This window comes from Botrytis deweyae, assembly GCF_014898535.1.
Source record: "Botrytis deweyae strain B1 chromosome Unknown BDEW_004, whole genome shotgun sequence".
Taxonomy (NCBI): domain Eukaryota; kingdom Fungi; phylum Ascomycota; class Leotiomycetes; order Helotiales; family Sclerotiniaceae; genus Botrytis; species Botrytis deweyae.
In genome coordinates this window covers 112,778-134,413 of record NW_024066211.1, presented here as the reverse complement: position 1 = coordinate 134,413, position 21,636 = coordinate 112,778, and the positions used below count along the sequence as shown (strand labels likewise).

Genomic DNA, 21,636 nt, shown 5'->3' with positions numbered 1-21,636 from the left:
TAAAAAATCAGTAAATTTTTTTTTCTTAAAAATGCTAATCAATTATCATGTTCATACTATATCATATCATGCAACACCACACTACACCACACCACACCATGCAAAGCCCTGCTCTGCTCTGCGCGCACACCCAAATGTGAATTTGTGCATATGGAAAGCTTGAGACGTGAGGCTGCTTGAGCGTGCTGCGTAGCGTGTTAGCGTAGCGTGCGTAGCGTCTCGTAGTGTATGTGAGTGGTGACAGACCACCACCGCAGCCAAAAGATAACTGTACTGTACTGTACTGTACTGTACTGACTGGAGAGCCAGTTGCGCTGGTTGATAGGTAGGTTTGATTCATCTGTCATACTTCGTACAGTACCTCGAGACTTGAGACTTGAGTCTTCGTATCGGGGAATGATGAATCTGTGGGATTGAATTGAATTTGGATGATAATTATAATGACATCGATTGCGGCAAAAGCCTCTTTGTCACTGCCACTGCACTGGACCTCTTGATGTTCATGGCTTTTGGAATCGTTTTCTTTGGGGATCGGGATCAGTAGCTGGTCTTTGCCTTTGCCTTTGGCTTTGGGTTTGATAATTGATTCAATAGTTTTTGTGCTGTGGGGAATTTTTTATTTATTTTTTAGTCTAGTTTATTTTACTTTACTTTAGTTTAGATTCCGAATAAAATGAAATAAATAAAATAAAATAACCCCATTTCCACACACACACACACGCGCGCAAATTTTCCCGTTGCAGGTAGGTGGCAGAGAGAGCTAAATCGATATGGTTCGGTATAAACATGGACAAACATGGATATGGATATGGATATGGATACTCGAGTATGGATATGAATATGAACACGCCGTTTTTCCTCAGAGTGGATGGGATAGGGAAGAAGGCGCAAGCAATGATAACCTGTGAAGTATGTATGAATAAATGAAGTATGGAGTCCGAAGTAGTGAGAAAGTTAGTGAGTGAGTGTCAAATTGTCAATGTCATCTTGAATTGGTATACAGATAGACAGATAGACAGACAGAGACAGAGACAGAGACAGAAACAGGGATGAATCTCCCGATCAAGATCAAGTGCAACTCCGTATACCTACTACCCAGGTAGGCTTGTAGATATTAAAATATTAATGGATCTTTAGAATCCATCATCATCCAAGGGGTCTAGAAAGTCGAGGATTGGAAATCAATTTTTTTGCATAACTAATTTTCACATTTTCATATTTTCATAAAAATTTCCCATCAGCCGGCCGGTGTCAAATGATCTTCATTCATTTATTCTATGTTTAGAATAGAAATATACTGACTGACTGGTATGGGATGGGATGGGATGGGAAATTACAAATTGGTAGGAAGGGTTGTCGCGAATGATATGATGTTACCGTTGTTATTGTTATTTTGTATGGTGCTTATTAGATGGAGATGGAGATGGTACTCCGGACGGGGTGATGGTGATTGATGGATGGATGGTAATGGATTGATCAATTGAATTATTAATATAATAGGGGTGAGTCAAATAATCATGTTCCTTTACCAGTATATTCCTATTGTACACTGTACACTGTACACTGTACACTGTACCATAATCGTAAAAATGATACTATTCTCAGAAAATTGAGATGGCGCCGAAGAAATCTGTCAAACATCATTGGAAACATATACTTTCTTCGCATGTATCGGTCAAGACGGAATAGGTTGGCTTTTGCTTGTATGTATCAGATTCATACGTAACTGGGGCAATGGAGAGAAATCCGTCTCCCAAGAAACCCAGAAATCCAATGAATGACTCAATATAAGCGATGATTTTGGGGATGTGAGACTTTCTTCACAATCATAGCGGATCGTGTTTACCCTTTCCCAGCCTTCTCTTCTCGTCCCTGGACGTTGGTTGGTAGGTAGGTATTCTTACCTACATCATGAGCGGCATACTTTTTTGTTTCCATCTCTACTGGCACTGCATACGGGTTCCCATGCTCGCCATGCCCAAGCCCAAGCTCCCAGCTGCAAGTGAAAAATGAAAAATAAGCATCATCTTGAATGTTGAGAACTTGAGAGGGGGTTCATTGTCGCATTTGGACCAGTCATATGGCGAAGTTGGTGAGTAGGCTTGCAGCTGGGCCCATCCTTTTGATGGCCACGCTGGCAGTGTCAAGTTCATCTCTTGGTCACCATAAAATAAAGTGGCCGGCGTCCTCTCTATCTGTACATTGTGCAGCGTACGTACCGTTTCTGGTATACCAGCTAGTATACCAGCTAGTATACCAGCTAGTATACCAGCTAGTATACCAGGGGATAAATGAATAAAGTTGATTGGGAAGGTTAAGGTTAAAATTTGTGATTGGGATATAGTTTCCCGATGGGATTGGCTGCGTGAGGGAAGAACATGGAATGGTTTCACAAGTTTGGGGAGGGGGTAAATGGTAAATGGTAAATGGTAAATGATAATAAATCTTGGAACTTGGATAACTCTGACCTTCCTTCTATGCATTTAGCTGCTTGGGTTGTGATTGGGATGATGAGAGGAGGATGAATGATGGATGATGGATGACTCGCTGGATAATGGAGGATGGATGGATAAATCGTGGTTCTTCATGACGCATTTGGTGTACCTCGTAGTCTAACATCATCCTCTTCCTATTTTAATCAATCGGATGTGAAGATATGTCATGATTGACGTATGAGCATCTACCTAGGTGAGTGAGTAAGCTTGTAATAAAGTGATGAGCCATGGAAGAAAGGCAAAAATAGGCAAAAGGTAAAAGGCAAAAGGTAAAAGGTTTGGTATCAAATCTTGAATGGGAGGGAAGACGACACCATCATACGGAGACATTACACGATGATCAGATCAATGGCACATCTTGTTTTGCCTCTGGCCATTTGAGCCAATGGAAATGAAAGGGTATTGAAGGTTAGAGATGGATGATGGAGAGAGAATCATGGAGCGAGTGTGGACAAGTGAGGACAACCTTTTACTCGTATTATTAGTCTGATAAATCCCATTCAAGGCATTTGAACCTTGGTACAGAGCAAAATCAAGAATCGAAGATTGATCCGACCCACAAATATTAACGATGGAGCCAATGGTATTTGATCCATAGCCCATTTCATTATTTCATTAATTCTCTACATGATGTCTTGACTTTGCACGGCTGTGGGAAAAAGAAGCACATCTTACCGTGGTACGAAGTACTCATCAGCACCTGATGATGAGCTTATTACTTTGCCTCCAACAAGACTACGCGTAGTTGTGGACGAGGTAGCTATCGACTATTTAGAGTATGAATGGGTGAATGGGTGAATGGGTGAGGTGAATGTTACTTGGGTACTGAACTGATCCTGATTCTGATATTGATGCTGATACTAATACTGATTCTGATTCTGATTCTGATTCATCACCTACCTAGTAGACAGTTCCTGAATTCAACTCGGGGTTGCCATGATTTTGATTTTGCTCATGCTCATTTCCTCATATCCTCATTCCCTTGACTACCACCACCGTACCACTCACTATCAGCTCGCTCTACCACATCTTGTCACGGTGATGGATTTGACGCCCCTTGGATCTAAGTTCTAAGTTCTAACTTCTAACAACCCAATCTTATCCTCCCTCACCCCAATTTAAAACCGTTGACCGTTGACCGTTGAAATGTTATGGAAAGTAATTTCCTCCCAATTCATACTCTGCCATCGCTGACCACTGACCAGGGCCTCCAAGTTCCGATGATTAAATATCCACGGTGTCTGCGTCGTCTGTGTGTGATGATGTGAAAAATTAATTAATATGTACCCAAGGAAAAGTTACTTCTTTAGTATGATCTAGGGAATGATATAAAAGGACCAGGAGTCCAGGACACATAAACCATTCAATCCATCCACCAATGAATCCATATGAAATGAAAGAATTGATTCCATCACACCAGTCAAGTGCCAACCAACGAAATCCTCCAATGATTTCCACCTTGAGATCTATCTCCCTAGTAAATGAATACCTAGTAATGAATACCTAGTCGTACCTAGTCGTACCTAGTCCCCTTCACAGACTTCACCTCAATTCACCACTCACCACCACCCACTACCACCCATTCTCACCTACCAGGGATTCCTCCACTTGAGCCACTCAATCATGAACCTTGTCCAACCCGTTTTAATTACCAACATTGAATGAATCGATTTTATTCATAAATCATAATAAAATGGTCAAATGCAATTACAATGACAATTACCTAGGGAGGTCCTGTGTCTCCATGTAAATCATCCATATGATCCAATCACTCTCGAGCGTCTCGACAGATATCGTTGGGAAGAGGTAACCTCGACTTCTCTCCCAAATCCACTTTCTGCATAAATGGACTGGAACTGAAGATATGATATGTACCTAGGAGGTAAACAAGAACCAGAACCAGAACCAGAACAAGAACAAGAACACGACCAGATTCTTTTAGTCCATTTTGCGAGTGGAGAGAAAGACAGGAAAGGAAACTCGGTTCTTCTCTTCTTTTAGTTTACCTCTTTTTTTTTTTCTTTTCTTTTCTTTTCTTCTCCATTTGTTTTTCTTTCCTCTCTCTTCTCTTGGATACCCTCTCTCTAGTCTCTACCCTGCAGGTATTCTCCTCCTCCACTTTTACGCACAAAAATTGATTTCACAACTTCTTCTCTGATTCGAAGGTCGAAAGGAATATCCATACGCCGGCCCACGGGTACCCTCACCTAATAATATTCTACCCTTCCTCTCCCTCCATCTCTTCCACCTCGAATACCTTTTCCACCACCACCACCACCACCACCACCACTTCTACCTCTACCTCTACCTCTACCTCATCTCTGTTCCATCTATTTTCTTCCTTTTCCTTTGAATAGGTTGGAGAAGTTTTTGAATTCATTCAAGTCCTCCTTGATCTGTTTCTCACTCCAAAGATTTCCATCCTATTCGACTGAAATTTCCATCCTCTTTTGTCTACCGCATTTTCCCATACAATCCGCTCAACATTTCCGACCTCGAATAATTTATTCTACGATCCGACACTCCCATACCTTCCACGCTCCCATTTCAACGTCAGATCTACAGGTCTACAGGTCCTACATTGCCTGTCTCTATTAGGAACAAGACAATACCATCACGAAAGGAAGCTGCATTGGTTGAAAGAAATCTCAAATTCATTCAAAAGATTATCCTCTGAAGACTTTATTGTCAAGAAAAGGTTCGTACTATTTTTTTATTTTTATTTTTTTTACATACAATTTCAGCTTGTTTTGGATTCCTGGAACACCGTCATGTCATTTACATTCCACCTTTCCGAATCTACCACAACAACCTGCGAATGGTCTACTACGACGGCGTACACACATACACACATACATTCGAATCTCACCACTTCCCTCGTATTAATTGCCATCCTTTTGTCATCTTGTCAAACACGTCAAATCATCTCTCTTGACAACAATATTCATTCATCCTCCGACCTCTTCTTTGAACTCTTCGGAGTGCTCCTCGACATTCTCCAGTTTATTTATTTTTGCTTCTTCGGCCATTCCCAGATACAAGTCGCATCTTTGTCACATCATCATAGTCTTTGATTTTGGTGTATCAGACTTAGCACAGACTTCATTTCACAATTAACATTAACATTTATTGAATGTTTACTAATAATTCGAAAGGATTAACCTAGAATTTCAAGGACTCGATATTCACTTTGCACTGTTTTGCACATTCGATTCTACTAGTCTCAAAAGTTTGTGTTTGGCTACCTGAACACTCGTCAACTTTCCACTTCAACTATTCTCGTACCATAAGGAATACTTGTTTCTCAATCACCCCATCCGCAATCATCTTTTCAGTCATACCAAAAGTTCTATTTAATTATCAACTTTTACTTTGAACAAAATCGATTGATGGCGCACACACAACAATAAATTTCAACCTCACTCTTCTACAAACATCCTTTGTCAACCCGACAACCACGATAGGATCTCTTTCAATCCGAAGCTTCATTGTTTAGTAGCATCAGTCAACTCGCTTGCTTGCTTGATCAACTAGCACACTTTCTCCTACTACTATTACAAATCTCAGCAAGAAATCCTTCTTCTTGCTTCCCGACAAGATTCCAGAGAATCTCGTCGGTCCCCTCGAAACTTCGCCCGTCATGGTTCCCGGAGGTGTATGTGCTCATCTGGAATATCAGATCGAGGACATGACAGACTATGTGGCAGAAATGACACAGAGACTTGTTGATCCCCACACAACAACTGTTGCACCAGAATTCCGCAAGTTCGTTCTCGGACTCCTTTCATCCACTCGTCTTCCTCACACGACCATTCTCCTTGGTATGAACTATCTTTCCAACCGCATTCAACAACACCCAAAGATTGTTTCAAGAGGCGGTTCGATGTGGAGACTTTTGACTGTTGGCTTGCTTCTGGGAAGTAAGTTCTTGGATGATAATACCTTCCAGAATAAGTCCTGGTCAGAAGTCAGTGGTATCGCTGTGACCGAACTCAACAACATGGAGCACGCTTGGTTGGAAGCCATCGAGTGGAACTTGTATGTCGATCTCGACAACAGCGACGCCTACCAAGCATGGTTGGCAAACTGGAGCCTTTGGTCTGCAGACAGAAAGAAGGTAAAGGCTGCTACTCTCGAGCGCCTTTCCGCCCCACCCACTCCTTTGGCTCCTATCGATACCAATGTTTCGCGCCGTCCATCCAACGCCAACTACAGAGGCTATCCCAAGAGTGCTACACAAGAGCGACAACAATACATTCACTACGAACATCCTGCTTGGGCCAATCATTCATATCCTACCCCTCAGCACACACCACCATCTGCTCCTGATTCGGGTGTCACTACTCCAGAATATCTGAGTGCTACCAGTACGGCTCCTCAATATGATTGGAATGCTGCTGCGTACAGCCAATACGCGAAAGCGTGCATGGCTGCGGCAAACGCTCCTTATGTCATGCCCGATATGTCTACTCGATTCCACAATCAATGGCCTCACCACTATAGCCCTCACCATTACAGTCCTTCACATTACTTTCACCAATACAGCTTGAACATCTGGAACCCTCAACCTTCAGAATACTCTTCGCAAGGAAAACAGCAATACTTCATGCCTCACCACGCATATGGAGGACACCAAGCTGTTGTTGGTTAAGTAATCCTCAATCATTTATCGATCTGCTTAATTTTATACACCGGAATACACACGGCATAAATATTTGTCGTCACAAAAGTTCTTGTTTTCAATTATTTCCTTTTAGTGGCTTTCTCAAGCACATATTACGTTTACAAAAAGAGGTGTCGTCAACGGTCTACCTAGTTTCCTTTCATCAAATTCAAGGGTTACTCGATAATAAACTACACGGAATTCATGTCCGACTATCACGATCTCGAGTTGCGTTGCGCCTTCCGGTGGCCGCCTCGATCTTACGACTTTACTTCTTTTCAACCACATCTACGGCGTTACATCAAGCGAATCTAGACATTTTCTTGTTTTCTTTTTTTTTTTCTTTCTCAAAATGGGTTGGGCATGGGACCTGGAAGGTTTCTGGTCTGGTGTTTGGGTTTCCAGGCTTGGGATTGTTTACTAACTGAATTTTCGCTTTTTCTTTACACATTTTGCTTTTTAGACCTTTGTGCTCAAGTTCAGAGCTATACAAAAAATTCATAGCAGTCACGTTTGGACTCGCTATTGCAAAATGTAATTATGCACAGACTTTTTCTATTTCTTACTTTTTGGGTCTTGCTTCTCAAGAGCAGTCTTCAAAAAGTAAGCTTCTTGTACTATGTTTTTTGTTATTCTGGATCTTTCGCCGACTTCTCATTAATGTTGGAGAGTTGACTTGCACAAAAATGGCTGGGTATACGGGATGGATTGCGTTTGTTTTCGATTTCAATCATGTTTTCCACTGGTTCACAAATGACGAATAAAATCTATTCTGATTTTGATGAATCCAAGGCATGGAGAACATCTGGGTGGAATGTAGGTGGTTATGGCACGCAAATTTGACATCTTTTCATGAAAGATTGGGTTACTTCAGGAAGGAGGGAAAATTCTATTGCCGTCGAGGTTCGACTATCTCCTGGCTAGCTACGCCACACTTCAACTTTTCTCCTACAAAGATGAGTTTAGTCAAAAAGACATTTTGGCTTGTTTGCTTGCACGTGGCAAGTACTTCGTAACAAAAAAAAAGGGCATGCTTGGGTCAAGGGGGTTCAATATCAGTTGGGGCTCTGGATACAAAGATGGATTTTTCTTTTCTTTTTTTCCTTTTACGAAATGATTTTATGATGGGTTCTTGATATCCTGAGTTGTTACTCGATTTTTTCCGACTTTTTTTTTTTCGAGTGGTGAAGGGTGGAATTGAATTGAATGGAATGGATCTGATTGTCTTCTACTTTCTTGTCTTTGTGGAAGGGGGTGGGAGTAAGAAAGTTTATTATACCATTTGGGAGGTTTGCATGGAATGGATTGGGATTGAACTTGATGCATGGATGGGCTATATAGATTGAGGACTTGGGAAATTGAGGGCTGGTGTGGGTGAAAAGATATGACAATTTTGATCGTCCCTCACTCATAACGAATGATATGGAGGAGTGAGGAAACAAACCTTTGAGATTCAAAGGAAGGCAAATGACGATTGTGTAAAATCTTTTAGATTAATTAAGAGTATTGTGATTGGCTTTGTTATATTTGAATTGATACTTGTGATTGTGACTATACTTTAATGTGTTGAATAGGTAGACATAGGAACGAACTTGTGATAATGATATCGGTGTGAGGATTCTAGAAGTAATGGGAGATTTTGAAACCAGATCTATCATGTGTTTGGTGATTGAGGGAAGTAATTCTTATTGCTAATAGATGGATCGATGGATCGATGATGGGAAGGAGAGTGGATGATGATGGGAAGGAGAGTGGATGATGATGGGAAGGAGAGTGGATGGTGAGAAGGAGAGTGGTCGGTTGAGTCTTAGGGAGGGGAAGAATAGAGAAGAGAATGGGGAAGGGGAGGGGAAGGGGAAGAAGAAGGGGAAGGGGAAGGGGAAGAAGAAGGGGAAGGGGAGGGGAAGAAGAAGGGGAAGAATTGGTAATGCTGTCTGTAGTAGTAGTGGTAATGGTAGTAGTAATGGTTGTATGGAGTGGTTATATATTATACTGTGGTGTAATGAATAAATGAATGAATGGATGAAGAAATGAAGAAATGAATAAAGGAATAAAGGAATAAAGTAATATAAATTGGATTTATATATAAATGTATAAATGTATAAATGTATAAATGTATAAATGTATAAATGTAAATTGAGGGGTTGTTGGAATTTTGGAGGTGAGGGTGGGAATGGAGATAGAGATAGAGATAGAGATGGAGATGGAGATGGAGATGAAGATGGAAATGGAAATGGAAATGGAGATGGAGATGGAGATGGAGATGGAGATAGAAATGGAAATGGAGATGGAGATGGAGATGAAGATGGAGATGGAGATAGAGATAGAAATAAAAATAGAAATAGAAATAGAAATAGAAATAGAAATAAAAATGAAAATAGAAATAAAGATAAAAATAAAAATAGAAATGAAGATAGAGATAAAGATAGAGATAGAAATAAAGATGAAGAGGATATGTATATAGATATGTGTAAGGGGGAGAGAGGGAGAGAGGGAGAGAGGGAGAGAGAGAGGGAGAGGCCTGATGAATATATAAAACTATTTTATTAGATTGGATTGGATTGGGTATATTTGTATTCATATGTTCATTTTATTGAGAATATTTGTATTCATATGTTTATTTTATTGAGTATATATATGAATATGGATATGGATATTTGTATATGTATATAAAATTTTAGAGGACTGAAATGGTAATGAGATGTAGGATAGAATAGAATGAAATGTGAGTTGTAAAGTATAATGTGTAAGGGTTCATATTAAAGGATTGAGTAGGTATTTAGTATTATTATTGTTTTTGGTGTTTGAGATTAGATTTGGATTGATTTATGGGTTTGTATGTGAGGATGAGAATGAATAGATAGTATTGGATAGGATAGTATTGGATAGGATAGTATTGGATAGGATAGTATTGGATAGGATAATATTGGATAGGATAATATTGGATAGGATAATATAGAATAGTATAGGATAGGATTTATATTAATAGGAATTAGAAACATCTTTTATTATTTTGTTTTGTTTTGTCTTAGAGTAAATAATAAGTAATGGTATTAAATAATTTATATAGATAGTTTATATAGATAGTTTATATAGATAGTTTATATAGATAGTTTATATAGATAGTTTATATAGATAGTTTATATAGATAGTTTATATAGATAGTTTATATAGATAGTTTATATAGATAGTTTATATAGATAGTTTATATAGATAGTTTATATAGATAGTTTATATAGATAGTTTATATTAGGAAGTGATGAATATAAGTCTAAATGTAGAGACAGATAGAAAATCTTGGATCCTCCTCCTCCTCCTCCTCCTTCTTCTTTGAATTAGGGCTAGGGTTAGGGTTAGGAAACTTGAGAAGGATATATATATATATATATATTATAGAATCTGGATACTCGTTACGATCACAATCACAATCACGATCACGATTACGATGACGATCTTCATTCAATCCTGAATCTGGGACGTATTTGGAAATTTTAATCGATTGTGAGAGTGTAGGTGAATTTTCCGAGGGGAATGGAGGTGGAATGTAGATGTAGAGATTGGTATATTTGTTTGTGTAGGTGGTCTTTGGGGGGATTATGGGTATGTATGTACTATGTAGATAGATAAGTTGAGGTGAAAGTTTGGAATAGGGTATGCTGTGGTTTAATGGTATATGAGATATGGAATATGAATTGTTTGGATGTTGGTTTACGGATATATAGGTACATATGAATGTATAGACTTCTTATCAGCTCTTTCTTTGTTCGTTGTACAATATTCAGTATGTATGGGATATTGATGGATGCGAAAGATCTGAATAGATTGATTTGTTATATGTTTGATCTGCTGAGAGATCTATGGAGAAGTTACGAGTGTGAATTCGAAATTTTCGAGAGAGAAATCTTATCTCACGGCTTGTGGTCTGGATTATTTTCATTTCCTTGAGTTTTCATCGTCTCTGCTAAGTAAGTATAGGTAGGTAGGTATAAGTGATTATTACTCGTTGTCAGTCGCTACGAGATCTTGATTTGTGAGGAAAGTGAGACGGGTATATTTAATTATTGGAAAAGAGAAGAGAAGCGATTTAGAAGAAAAATTCCTTCTAACAAACTTTGTTTATACTGGGGTAAGTCGCAATTGGTAGTCCTATGGAGTAGATATTTAAATAACATGATGTTGCTGAAGGACTTACTGGATGGTATTTGCCAAGGTAATTCAACTTGAATTTCATAGTTTGTATAGGTCAAGTTTACTTTTATACTATTGTGATAATCCAAACCATCGGTTTTGAGCACCGTAGTAAGCTTTATTAACAAGAAAAGGCCAATGGGAGAATAAAAGTATTATTTTCAAGACGTATTCTTATAAAGCGGTGGATGAGATGTTGGAGAATCAAGAAGTAAATATGGGTATGGTGATAACGTGGACTGAAGTTGACGACACGTAGTTTCTACTTGAAAATGGGTGTCTGAGAGGTAGTATGAGTGCCAAGAGAAGAGAAGAACGTATGAATTTGACAAGTGGTGTCGCAATGCAAGTTGATAGTTTACACCGGTGCTAGAACGGGACTTATAGGAGTTTGGGTGATAATAAGCGAGCAAACATCATATTTTGGTCAGATAATCATAGACTAGATGCTTAGTGTACTGCACTAGTTCACTAGATTTCCTAATTGAATCTCAAATCATAGCTAGGTTTAGTTGAAGAATGATCACATGATACAGAGAACACATATAAATTGTCCAATTCCACTCCAGTTTGATTTTTGACTTGCTGAGACCTTCAAACTATTCTTACATTTAATAACACATCGTTCGGCGACGACAATCTTTCATCATGTCTAAAGAAGCGTATTACGGACCAATAAATTCACCTTCTGTCATCAAAATCATATATTGCCCAAATACTAACTACTGTATTGATGTCGATCATATTGGTTGGAACTTCAAGAGCGTGGATGATACCACCACAATAGAAGCAACGAGCTTTCGATCTCCGAACAGGAAACCTAGCATCCTCATACCAAACCACAAACCTCTGGTGAATACTTATTACATCATCACAATTGGTAGTGAGGCTTGGAAAATTAGATATGTACATGATAAAGTAATACAAGAATCGGCGAACTCTGTAGACGGAAAACGTGGCATAGCGATTCGTAAAGAGGGGGAGAATACTACCTACCATATCGACAATCGAACGCAGATTTGCACAATTAGCTATGTGTATGTCACATCAATGCAAACGGGGATTCCAAAGTCTGAAGACGAAGAGCCAATTACCACCAAAAACCTTACACCTGGGGAAGAAATATCCAGATTTCCAATACGAAAGAGTGCTGTGGGTGCCCCGAAGAACGCTGCGATTTTTGTCCTCCCCAATGACATCTTAGACTGTATTTTTGACTACCTTCCAAAATCTTCGGTTGTAGCATACACTCTTACTTCTCTCAAATTGAAGAATTCCCTCGGTCCAGAACACTGGACTAAAATCGTTGACGTCGTCAAGAATTCTCCGAAGGAAACTACTGATCTACTTGATCTCCTGTGCAAGGACTACGAGCAATGCATCCCGTGTCACACATGTCTGAAGCTGCATGAACCATCTGCCTCGACGATAGCCAGGAAATGTTGGGAGCATGATAAGAAATTTGGAGTGGAGTCATATATTCACGCGCAATTCCGTTTTAGTGAAATGCAAATGGCTGCGAAGTTATATAACGAAGGCAAATACGAATCTTCACAACTTCAGCTACGTTCGATAGGCAGAACAGGAGATCAGTTGATTAACTACCATCGCCATCAACCAAATGACCCTTGCATCACTCATGAATTTCGCATGAACTCACAGGCCCGAATCATTTACCGTTCTCAGCACGTGTACTTGCTTCCTCATAGCCTTCTAGATTTCTTAAACGTTTCCATTTATCCAGGTTGTTTTATTAGCCTACTCCATGACCATCACCGAACTTATGACGGCGAACAATGGTTGGATCCCATTTTTATATGCGGGCACATGGGACCTCTCTGTGGACGTAGAAACTGGGCAGAGCTAGTGTCCCGCGGCATGCAATGGGAGTGCCCAATTTGTGGGACAGAATTTCATGCCAATCTCGTCGGTTATGGGGATGAAGGATTAGCAATTGTGGCTACGAAATGGATGGACTTAGGGAGAGGGTTGAATCAGGGTCAAGAATGGGAAAGGAATTTTGTTTTACAAGAGATTCCTCCTGAAGATAGCACGATACTTACAATGGGTTTTAACGGTCCCATCTCAATGTGGTGGGAAGATGTTGATGGAGAAAGCAGGTATGTGCCAACTTTAAGTAAGGCCGAGAAAAAGGTTCTGGGGACACCAATACGCAGGGGGACACGAAAGCACGGGAGCTGGATCACAGGCTATTTCTCTGTGGAGTGGTTCAAAAACTGGTTAAAAAGCCTCAAAGGTAAATAGGAAGTATCAAAAATGTATAATACAATTCTAGAGAAATCAAAACATGTATGACAGGAAAACAACATATTAAAAGGAAGGTCATTCCATGAAGTAGTAATGAAGGGAGTATAGGCATCTGGACCACTGGACTACTGGATATAGTGCTAGGCTTTTGAGCCCTTGATAAACAATAGAATGGATGCAACTTTGCAAGACCAAATTAGGTAATTTTCTCTATCCATAACCCCAATTCAGAGCCAATAATCAGATCTTCTAAGTATCCAAAGCAAATTCTACAATGGAACAGCCTTTTACACCTGATGGTCGGCTCTCCTTCAAATCGCGAGGCACTGTTTGTTGTGAAATCTTCTCTATCATATCCGTGCCTGCAAAACAATGGGAGTGCTGATTAAGCACAGCCTGATGGCGATGAATTGGCGAGGCTGAAGTGTGGCTTGAGCTCCCTGCCGATGAGGTGTTTACATTTGTATACCAACCACAAAGTTGTCGACCGCAAGAAACCCCCACTATCATTGTTCAGGTCTCTAGTAATTTCAAGACATATTCTAGAATTGAGCTTTCTGAAAATCACAAATCATTCCAATTCGCACAGCGATATTTACCAACACCAACAAGACAGGTTCGCCCTGTGAGAGGATAAGATGGTTGCGCCAGCTGTTCCTGAGATCACCGAAGAGATCGTTCACGAATCCATCGATGCGCGATCTGAAGTTCTAGCAGCTCTAAGAGAATTGGGCCCGCCAGATCTAGTCCAATTGATAAAGCAAGCCCCGAGAAATCCAGGAAAGCAGATTGGTGTATATCATCATGTCACCGGCGTCGATGCATCATCATCTGCAAGTTTAGCGGCATATATCAATACCCTTACCTACAAAGAAAATCATCAGTCTACGACAAAGATAGTTGAGGGCGTATATTGGTCGGTTTAGAAGTCTGTCAATGCGGAGTGTTACTAATCCCTATTAGTTGTTACAATGCCTTTTCTCGATTGGATATGCGCGTCCATGTCACAATTCCAGGAAGCGTTGAAAGTTATTGTATCGATGAGCGAGGTGATAAGAGAACAACTACCGATGAGTTATGGTTGGAAACATACTTGTGTAGTGTTCTTCGGGCATATTCATATGCGGATGATGGAAGTGGAGACACCATTCGAAAGATAATTGGAGTTAGGAGATTCAATCCAGTGACCACGACGGAGACAGAACATAGATTCCTCCAGGCTGCTGAACAGTTATTCTTTAGAGGTATGCCAATTGATGTGAAGGCAAAATCCAAGACTAACTTCTGTAGGCTGGCAACTTGGATCCGATTCGATCGTACAGGTACCAAACAATGTCTCGAACCATTTAACAACAGGTCTTCTAAAATACTTTCGAACCACTGGGCGATACGCCTCTGGAATTAATCTATTCGAAAAGCTTCGAACTCGAAATATTGAGGTTTCCTCTCTTTTAGCCAAGGTCCTGTTTATGGGCAATGAGGAGGTACAAGCCGTTAGAGTATTACATGAATCTGTGAAGCAGTCGCCAATGGATTATGTTATGCTTGATGCTCAAGCCGGATTTTTGAAAAAGAAGGCAATGGACCCCAACAAGCCAGAATTCAAGACTGAAAGATTACAGATGGCCCTTGGTTGCGCAGACCGAAGTACCATTGCTGCGCCGAGCGAATTTGGAACATGGGCACGCTTAGCTGAAGTTTATGTTGCAATGGAAGATTGGGAGAATGCTCTTACGACTCTAAATTCATGCCCCATGTTTACATATCAAGACAAGGATGCACCTAACATGCCAGAGCCTAAGGAAATCCACCTTCCAACCCTTCCCGAGACTAGGTTAGATGAGATCGATAGTGAACCGGAGTCAAGGTTATCAGAACAAGTTCATCAAAGCCTTTTAAATCTACGTGCCGCTATGTACAAAGGTACTTTCAAGCGCGCTTATAGTATCTTAACAGAAATGACAGCAAAGATTGGCTGGGATCAACTTCTCAAGATTAGGAGCAATGTATTCGTCATGGAAGAGGAGTATAGAAGTGAAAAACAACCACCAGTTGGTCAACAAGGTGAATCCACTAAGCGTAGTGCAAGCACCGACGTACTGAGAGGAAGTCCAGGTCCTCGTGCAAATGGTGATGACCATTCCGACGACGAAAAAAGTACAAATGGCGATTCGGCAGCTCCTAAACCGAACGCCGAGGATGGTAACGGAGCCGATGATTCTGTAGAGAAGCCTTCACATACTGTTGCAGCAGAAGAAGTGAAAAGTGGTAACGAAGATGTGAGTGATGATCGAAAATTCCCTATGAATCCGCTAACGTTGAGCAGAGCGAGACCACCGAAGAACAACTTTCCAGATTCAATAACAAGAGACTTTGTGAGCGTTGGCTTGATAGTCTATTCATGGTTCTCTATGAAGACCTTCGTATCTATACCATATGGAGAACTGAAATGGCTCAGTACCGTGCACAACAAATGCAATACAAGAAATCGGCCGAGGAATGGGAAATTCTCGGCTCGTTAGCCGATAGACTTCATCACCAGCCGGAAGCTGTTGAAGCTTATCGCAACTGTCTTCAAATACGTTTCTCTCCCAAAGCATTGGCGGGAATTCTCGCCGAATTGGAGAAGAACAAGAACACTCGAGACACAGTTGCTAGTGTTATTAGACTGGTCACTTGGCAATACAGATGGTACTCGGAATTCTCACCAGAATTGCTGTACACAATACGCACACTGATAGAAGATGAAGGTGCTGTAAAGGTTAGGAGTATTATTCAAGCAACAAGCTTACCGCAAAACGTCTTGGACTTGACACACCACTATGCAGCACTTTGTGCGGCTTTTAGAAGTAGCGGCACCGAAGGATAAGAAGCCTACGGAGTAGAACTCGAAAATAGAAGTTTCGGGTGTTACACGTGCGGTTAAGAGTGAGAGCAGGAAATGGAGGGTTTATGTTCTAGAACTTAGCGGGTTAAGATGGGTCTGATATCCAAAAGTTGATAGGGACAAAAAGTTCAACTTGGCACAAATCATGTATAGTATACTATAATTGCTTTGAGAGGTGGAATAATTAACGCATATACTTCTTTAATAGCTATATTTCCGGAACCTGACACTAGATTTGTCTTCATCTGCGCTGAAGGGCAAACATTACCTCATTCAGGATTGAGAAGTATTGTTAGTTTTCCCTTTTCCCCTTTCCTTTTCCCCACCTCTTCCTACTTTCCTTGTACTATGGTTATACAGTGATTTCTCAAAATATTGATCTTTGCCCATTATCAGCTCACCTCTTCTCCTTGTCTTTTCGTCTTCCTTCTCCTCATCTTTTGCAATTCTTTCCTGCTCCTCCTGCATTGCAGCCTCTCTGGCCCTCTTGGCTTTCTCATCCCGTTTGATTTCCCACTTTTGATACTTTTCCTCTTTCTTTTTCATTGCTTTTTCTACTTTAACCTTGTAAGAATTGCTCTTGCTCATTTCGCTCAATACATCCAATTGTTTGACCGCTATTTCTTTGTCTTCTTCGAGTAATTTTTGGTGTTCTTCGTCCGCTTTATTACGAATTTTCTTTCTAGTTTTCACTTCATTTTCTTGCTGTCTCTTTTCTTCTTCCGTCGCGAGTATAGTGTTCTCTAGATTCTTCAGGTGGGTTTTCGCTTGCTGATACCTTGATTCCTCCAACTCGTTCTCTTGAGTCTTCAGGCGGGCTTTCGCTTGCTGATACCTTAATTCCTGCAACTCGTCCTCTAGAGTCTTCAGGTGGGTTTTCGCATTCTGATACCTTGTGTCCTCTAACTCGGCCGCGTTGTATGCCACCACGAAATCGTAATCTTTGTGCTTTTGCTTCTCTAAAAGTTTATGTTTATCTTCAAGTTTCCTATTCTCCTCCTTTTCCTCAGCACTAAGCTTTGTACGTGATAGAGAGAGCGACAGTAAACTATTAGATGCACGTTTTAGTTCTGGTCTTGGGTTCGTTACTGAAGCTTGAGACGATGAGCTGTCAGGCCCGTGATTGCTATCTTTCTCGCGATGGCTCTTATTGCTAGTATCTGCCTTACCCCCCCTTGCGGAGCTTGATGAGCTACCTACTACGGTGCTAGATGAGTTGGTGGATCCATCATGACTTTTATGAATGCGATGTTTATTGCTTTCAGAGCCCGACCCGCCTTTCAGAGAAGCTGTACTTCCGACCTTGGTACTGGATGAAGCGTTCGTCGATGTCACATTGTTGTGTGTTGATGAACTAGCCGAGCTAGTGGTGCTGGGCGTAGCAGATTTTCTATCCTTTTTCTTCAGTAAAACATTCATGATTTCTCGGATTTGATAAGATAGTATGATATGTGATTATCCAGATGCATTTGATGCAAATTCTGATTTCCTAACTACGGGTCAAATAATTTTATTTATACAAATTTGATCTGACGTCGGGAATTCTCCAACAGTATGGGCGGGCGCTTAATATTCATTGGGACTTCTAAAAACAGTACTGGGTTTGGGCCGGGGCCAAATGCAGTGGCGGGAAGGAATCACTGATAGGTTACGAGTGTTGCTGAAGGCCAGGTTCTAGATGAAAAAATGAGAGATTTTACTACCAACTTGAGAAAAATACAGGCAAATAACATTCTTGAAACAAAAAAATACGACATGCTCGAGGCCATAGAGTCAAATTATGGTCGCATATTGGTTCCCACATACATTTTTTTACATTTATTGCGAGATTCTGAGTATGCTATTTGACAATGAGAATGTTCTTTATCTAGGGATACATAACGGTCGTGCTGGTCGATTTGTCGGCGTAAAACGTAGGTATCAATTCGACAAGGGCAAGCATGTTCCCAACTTTCCGCCTTCTATACTAAATACAACACTTGCCCCCAATTGTAATGGATCTCCCTCCCAAATCACGAAATCTCTAGTTTCTTCTGTAACTTTCAGATCTAGAATTTTCTCAATATTACGAGAAACCAAGTCCACAGCCTCGCGTTTTGTGAGGCTGGAATACTTAGCTGCCCAACCCGCTTCAATTGCGAGATTGTGGATATGTGATTCGCCTGTAAGTTTAGTTAGACCATTTAAAGCTGATCAATGATGGGAAATAGAGTCAGGAAACCTACTGCCTTCGCCTTCAATTGCCAATGCAAAAAACACACCCGCGTCCGTAAGAACTGCAGCAGGAGAACGCGTTAGCGGAGGACCAGAGAGAGCGTTGCGTTTCTCGTATGTATCCGGGGCACCGCGATTTCGGGTCAGGATGAGTGGTGTTTTGGATTTTGCAATTTCTTCAGCTACAAGATGAGCGCCCGCTCCGCCTAGAAGAACAAGATTGAGGGGCGATGGATGGTTGTTCTTTAGTTTGATGAGCTGGAGAATATCGTACTGTAATTCTAAATGTCAGTTTCAAAATATCAAATGAGGAGAGATGAGCTAACTTCATTATCCACATGTACCACTAATGGAAATGATCCATTTGCAACAGTGCCAAACACGTTGTCTTTGCCAATATTCTTGATCAAAACATCTTGCAGCTTTGCTATGGCGGAGGATACTGTGGGTATGGACTCGAATTCTGTATATATGGTTTAATAGTGTTCTTAACTTATATTGTGGAGACCAGACTTACGTTTGGCCATTTGACCAATTGAAAAGTGCAAAGCAACATCGTCCTGGAAGATGCCACCATCGAGGATGTTGTGTTTACCGTTAGTTTTGATACCCGTACTCACACCACCAAAGAATGTCTCAGAAATTGGTGTAGTGATTACTTGGGTAACACCACCAAGTCTTGCCCTAGAAAATCCACGTCCATCCAGATGGATCCCGTACTTGGCGTGGATAATATTATCTGGTTCCAACAGAGCCAGACTTTTGTCAAGAGAGCCATCTGAGGTTTCAGAAGCTCCGAGGATTTCTGCCAAGCCTAGACTGGGTGAGTATGCAGTAAGCCCTGGCATTACAACACCTTCCCCGAGCTCAATAATATTCGTGTCTTCACGGAGTAAAGTAGCACATTCTTGCTCCAAGCCTAGACAGACAACTTTGCCACCATCCAAAACCATCGTGAAGTTACTTGTTTCTGATGAGACATCCTGATGTGGCGTCAAATAGCTTTGTTTAATTCCAGTAACAGCAATAATTTGTCCCGAGTTGTCTAATTTGCTACACGAGCTTTGTTCCGATATCTGAGTAATTCGCGATCTTGGTTTCATTAGAGTGCGTTCGATAGAATATTCAGCTGTATTTTCCGCGACTTTGACAGGGTCCAGAGTAGCTTTTCCATCAATGTAAACCTGTAAAGGTGTAGATCCGGCGAGAAGCGGATGGGAATCCCACACTACAAGGTCTGCATCATAACCAGGGCGTGCATATCCGACCCGGTAGTCAATTCCTAACGATTTTGCAGGCACACTAGTTACGGATTGCAAAGCAAGAGCTTCGGAGAGATTGAAAGAATGTGCAGTCGCGGCTTGGAACCTGATATATCTATGTATCAATAGTGGCTTCATGTTAATGAATTGAAGGAGACATACATTAAGTATTGTGCATTGGTAAACTCGAAAACGTGATCCTTTGAAATGTTAGCTTTGGTATATGCCATAAGAGAAGGGCATCTGACGGATTTGTATGCAACGGGAACCCCATTCTCAGCTAGAATACTCCCGCCCCATAAGTTGGCATCATAAGCTTCCTTTTTGTAAAACCCAAATTCGGAAAAGGTTGCAATGGTAATATTCCTATTGCACTATGAGAATGTAGCCACTCCAAATATACTTTCAGAACTTACTCTCCGCTACTCTTGATCAACTCGGGCACTTTCCAGGCTGAAAGGGCGTGGTGAAATGCTTGAATTCGAAACCCAAATTCCTTACTATGATGAATCATGTCTTCAAGGTCCTCAGGTTCATAACAATGTATGTTAACTCCAACCTTACCTCGCAATAATGCTACCGTAGATTCCAACTCTAATTCTTCCGGTAAGCCACCGTTCTTCATGAAGGCTGAAATGGTGGCAGAATCTCTACTTTCTAACGCCGCAGCAGCTGATAAGCACCAAGAATCTTGCTTTTCAATTAGCTCCTTTCCTCGTGTCATTTGCTTTCGAAACAACCAAGCATTACCCATTCGGGTATGATCATAGACAGTTGTCGGATTCTCGCCGCATGCCATCTTCATGTATCTTCTCCTCTCCTCGATAGGTACACCATGTTCAAATAAGACTTCTTCAACTACTTCTTCACCAGTTTCACCACCAGGAACGAAGTTTTTGACAAGAATTCCTTCACCACCTATAATGTTTGCCGAGCCAGGGATGAGAAGGGAAGTTGTAATACCGCCTGAAGCGATTATAGCAGTTGCCTTGTCATCCGTCTTGATAGAATCAATTGCACGAACGAATGGGGTAAGAGGACCCATATGAACTTCATTCTCATCGCCTGTAACAGAGAGTTCAGGCCAAGCGTGCAAGAAATGATGTGAATGCATGTCGACCAGACCTGGTGTAACATATTTACCTTCGAGGTCGACAATTTGAACATTGGAATCATAAACGATAGATTTAGTAGCTGTTGATACGGACTTGATGAGCCCGTTCTCGAATGTTATATCCACGAAATCACTAAGAAGAGCTTTCCCATCGAACAGAGTTGCATTCTTCAAGACTATGGTCTGATTCTGACCACGAATAGAGTTCCAGCGAGGATTCTTTCGTGAGGTGATTTCCGAATGAGAGTATTCTTTGGGCAATGTATGTAGATCTAGACATTTAGAATATCCCACTTCAAGCTGAGATATGTAATGATCTGAAAGCTTTGTAGCTGCTGGAGATAATTGATATATGTATCGGGGGAGAATGATAAGCTGCAAACCAAGAACGACAGCGATAAGGAGTAGAACAGATAATGGGAATCTAATTCGCGTTACTCTATGAGTAATTTTTGAATTGGCATTATCGACGACAGACTTGTACATCTTGAATGTCAATTTCCAATATGAACAATTGACAGAAGACTACGATAATAACATGCATG

General features: G+C 40.9%; 6 protein-coding genes across 6 annotated transcripts; 3 read left to right on the top strand and 3 right to left on the bottom strand.

Annotated features, from left to right (window-relative positions):
• Positions 1-343: 343 nt before the first annotated feature.
• EAE98_002049 (uncharacterized protein) lies at positions 344-798 on the bottom strand (the record flags this gene model as incomplete). Its single annotated transcript, XM_038949668.1, has 2 exons — positions 344-602; positions 719-798. 2 exons carry the CDS (start codon positions 796-798, stop codon positions 344-346), a joined length of 339 nt encoding a protein of 112 aa, XP_038813407.1.
• A 5,337-nt stretch (positions 799-6,135) lies between these two features.
• EAE98_002048 (uncharacterized protein) lies at positions 6,136-7,146 on the top strand (the record flags this gene model as incomplete). The annotated part of the gene is made up of 1 exon (XM_038949667.1): positions 6,136-7,146. One exon carries the CDS (start codon positions 6,136-6,138, stop codon positions 7,144-7,146), a length of 1,011 nt encoding a protein of 336 aa, XP_038813406.1.
• Positions 7,147-11,994: 4,848 nt separating this feature from the next.
• Positions 11,995-13,611, top strand: EAE98_002047 (uncharacterized protein; the record flags this gene model as incomplete). The annotated part of the gene is made up of 1 exon (XM_038949666.1): positions 11,995-13,611. The coding sequence occupies one exon, from the start codon at positions 11,995-11,997 to the stop codon at positions 13,609-13,611; it is 1,617 nt and encodes a 538-aa protein (XP_038813405.1).
• A 469-nt stretch (positions 13,612-14,080) lies between these two features.
• On the top strand, positions 14,081-16,635 carry EAE98_002046 (uncharacterized protein). The gene is made up of 4 exons (XM_038949665.1): positions 14,081-14,530; positions 14,578-14,858; positions 14,905-15,893; positions 15,941-16,635. The coding sequence occupies exons 1-4, from the start codon at positions 14,253-14,255 to the stop codon at positions 16,481-16,483; spliced, it is 2,091 nt and encodes a 696-aa protein (XP_038813404.1). The 5' UTR covers positions 14,081-14,252; the 3' UTR covers positions 16,484-16,635.
• A 139-nt stretch (positions 16,636-16,774) lies between these two features.
• EAE98_002045 (uncharacterized protein) lies at positions 16,775-17,920 on the bottom strand (the record flags this gene model as incomplete). Its single annotated transcript, XM_038949664.1, has 1 exon — positions 16,775-17,920. One exon carries the CDS (start codon positions 17,918-17,920, stop codon positions 16,775-16,777), a length of 1,146 nt encoding a protein of 381 aa, XP_038813403.1.
• Positions 17,921-18,421: 501 nt separating this feature from the next.
• EAE98_002044 (uncharacterized protein) lies at positions 18,422-21,577 on the bottom strand (the record flags this gene model as incomplete). Its single annotated transcript, XM_038949663.1, has 7 exons — positions 18,422-18,663; positions 18,727-18,988; positions 19,042-19,178; positions 19,233-20,083; positions 20,140-20,177; positions 20,226-20,343; positions 20,394-21,577. The coding sequence occupies 7 exons, from the start codon at positions 21,575-21,577 to the stop codon at positions 18,422-18,424; spliced, it is 2,832 nt and encodes a 943-aa protein (XP_038813402.1).
• Positions 21,578-21,636: the final 59 nt, after the last annotated feature.

What these genes read in the sequence shown, in the direction of transcription:
- EAE98_002046 (XM_038949665.1), top strand. Translation starts at nt 14,253, where the DNA reads ATGGTTGCGCCAGCTGTTCCTGAGATCACCGAAGAGATCGTTCACGAA. An exon ending in ATAGTTGAGGGCGTATATTG is followed by an intron (nt 14,531 to 14,577) that starts GTCGGTTTAGAA and finishes AATCCCTATTAG; the next exon opens with TTGTTACAATGCCTTTTCTC. An exon ending in TGAACAGTTATTCTTTAGAG is followed by an intron (nt 14,859 to 14,904) that starts GTATGCCAATTG and finishes TAACTTCTGTAG; the next exon opens with GCTGGCAACTTGGATCCGAT.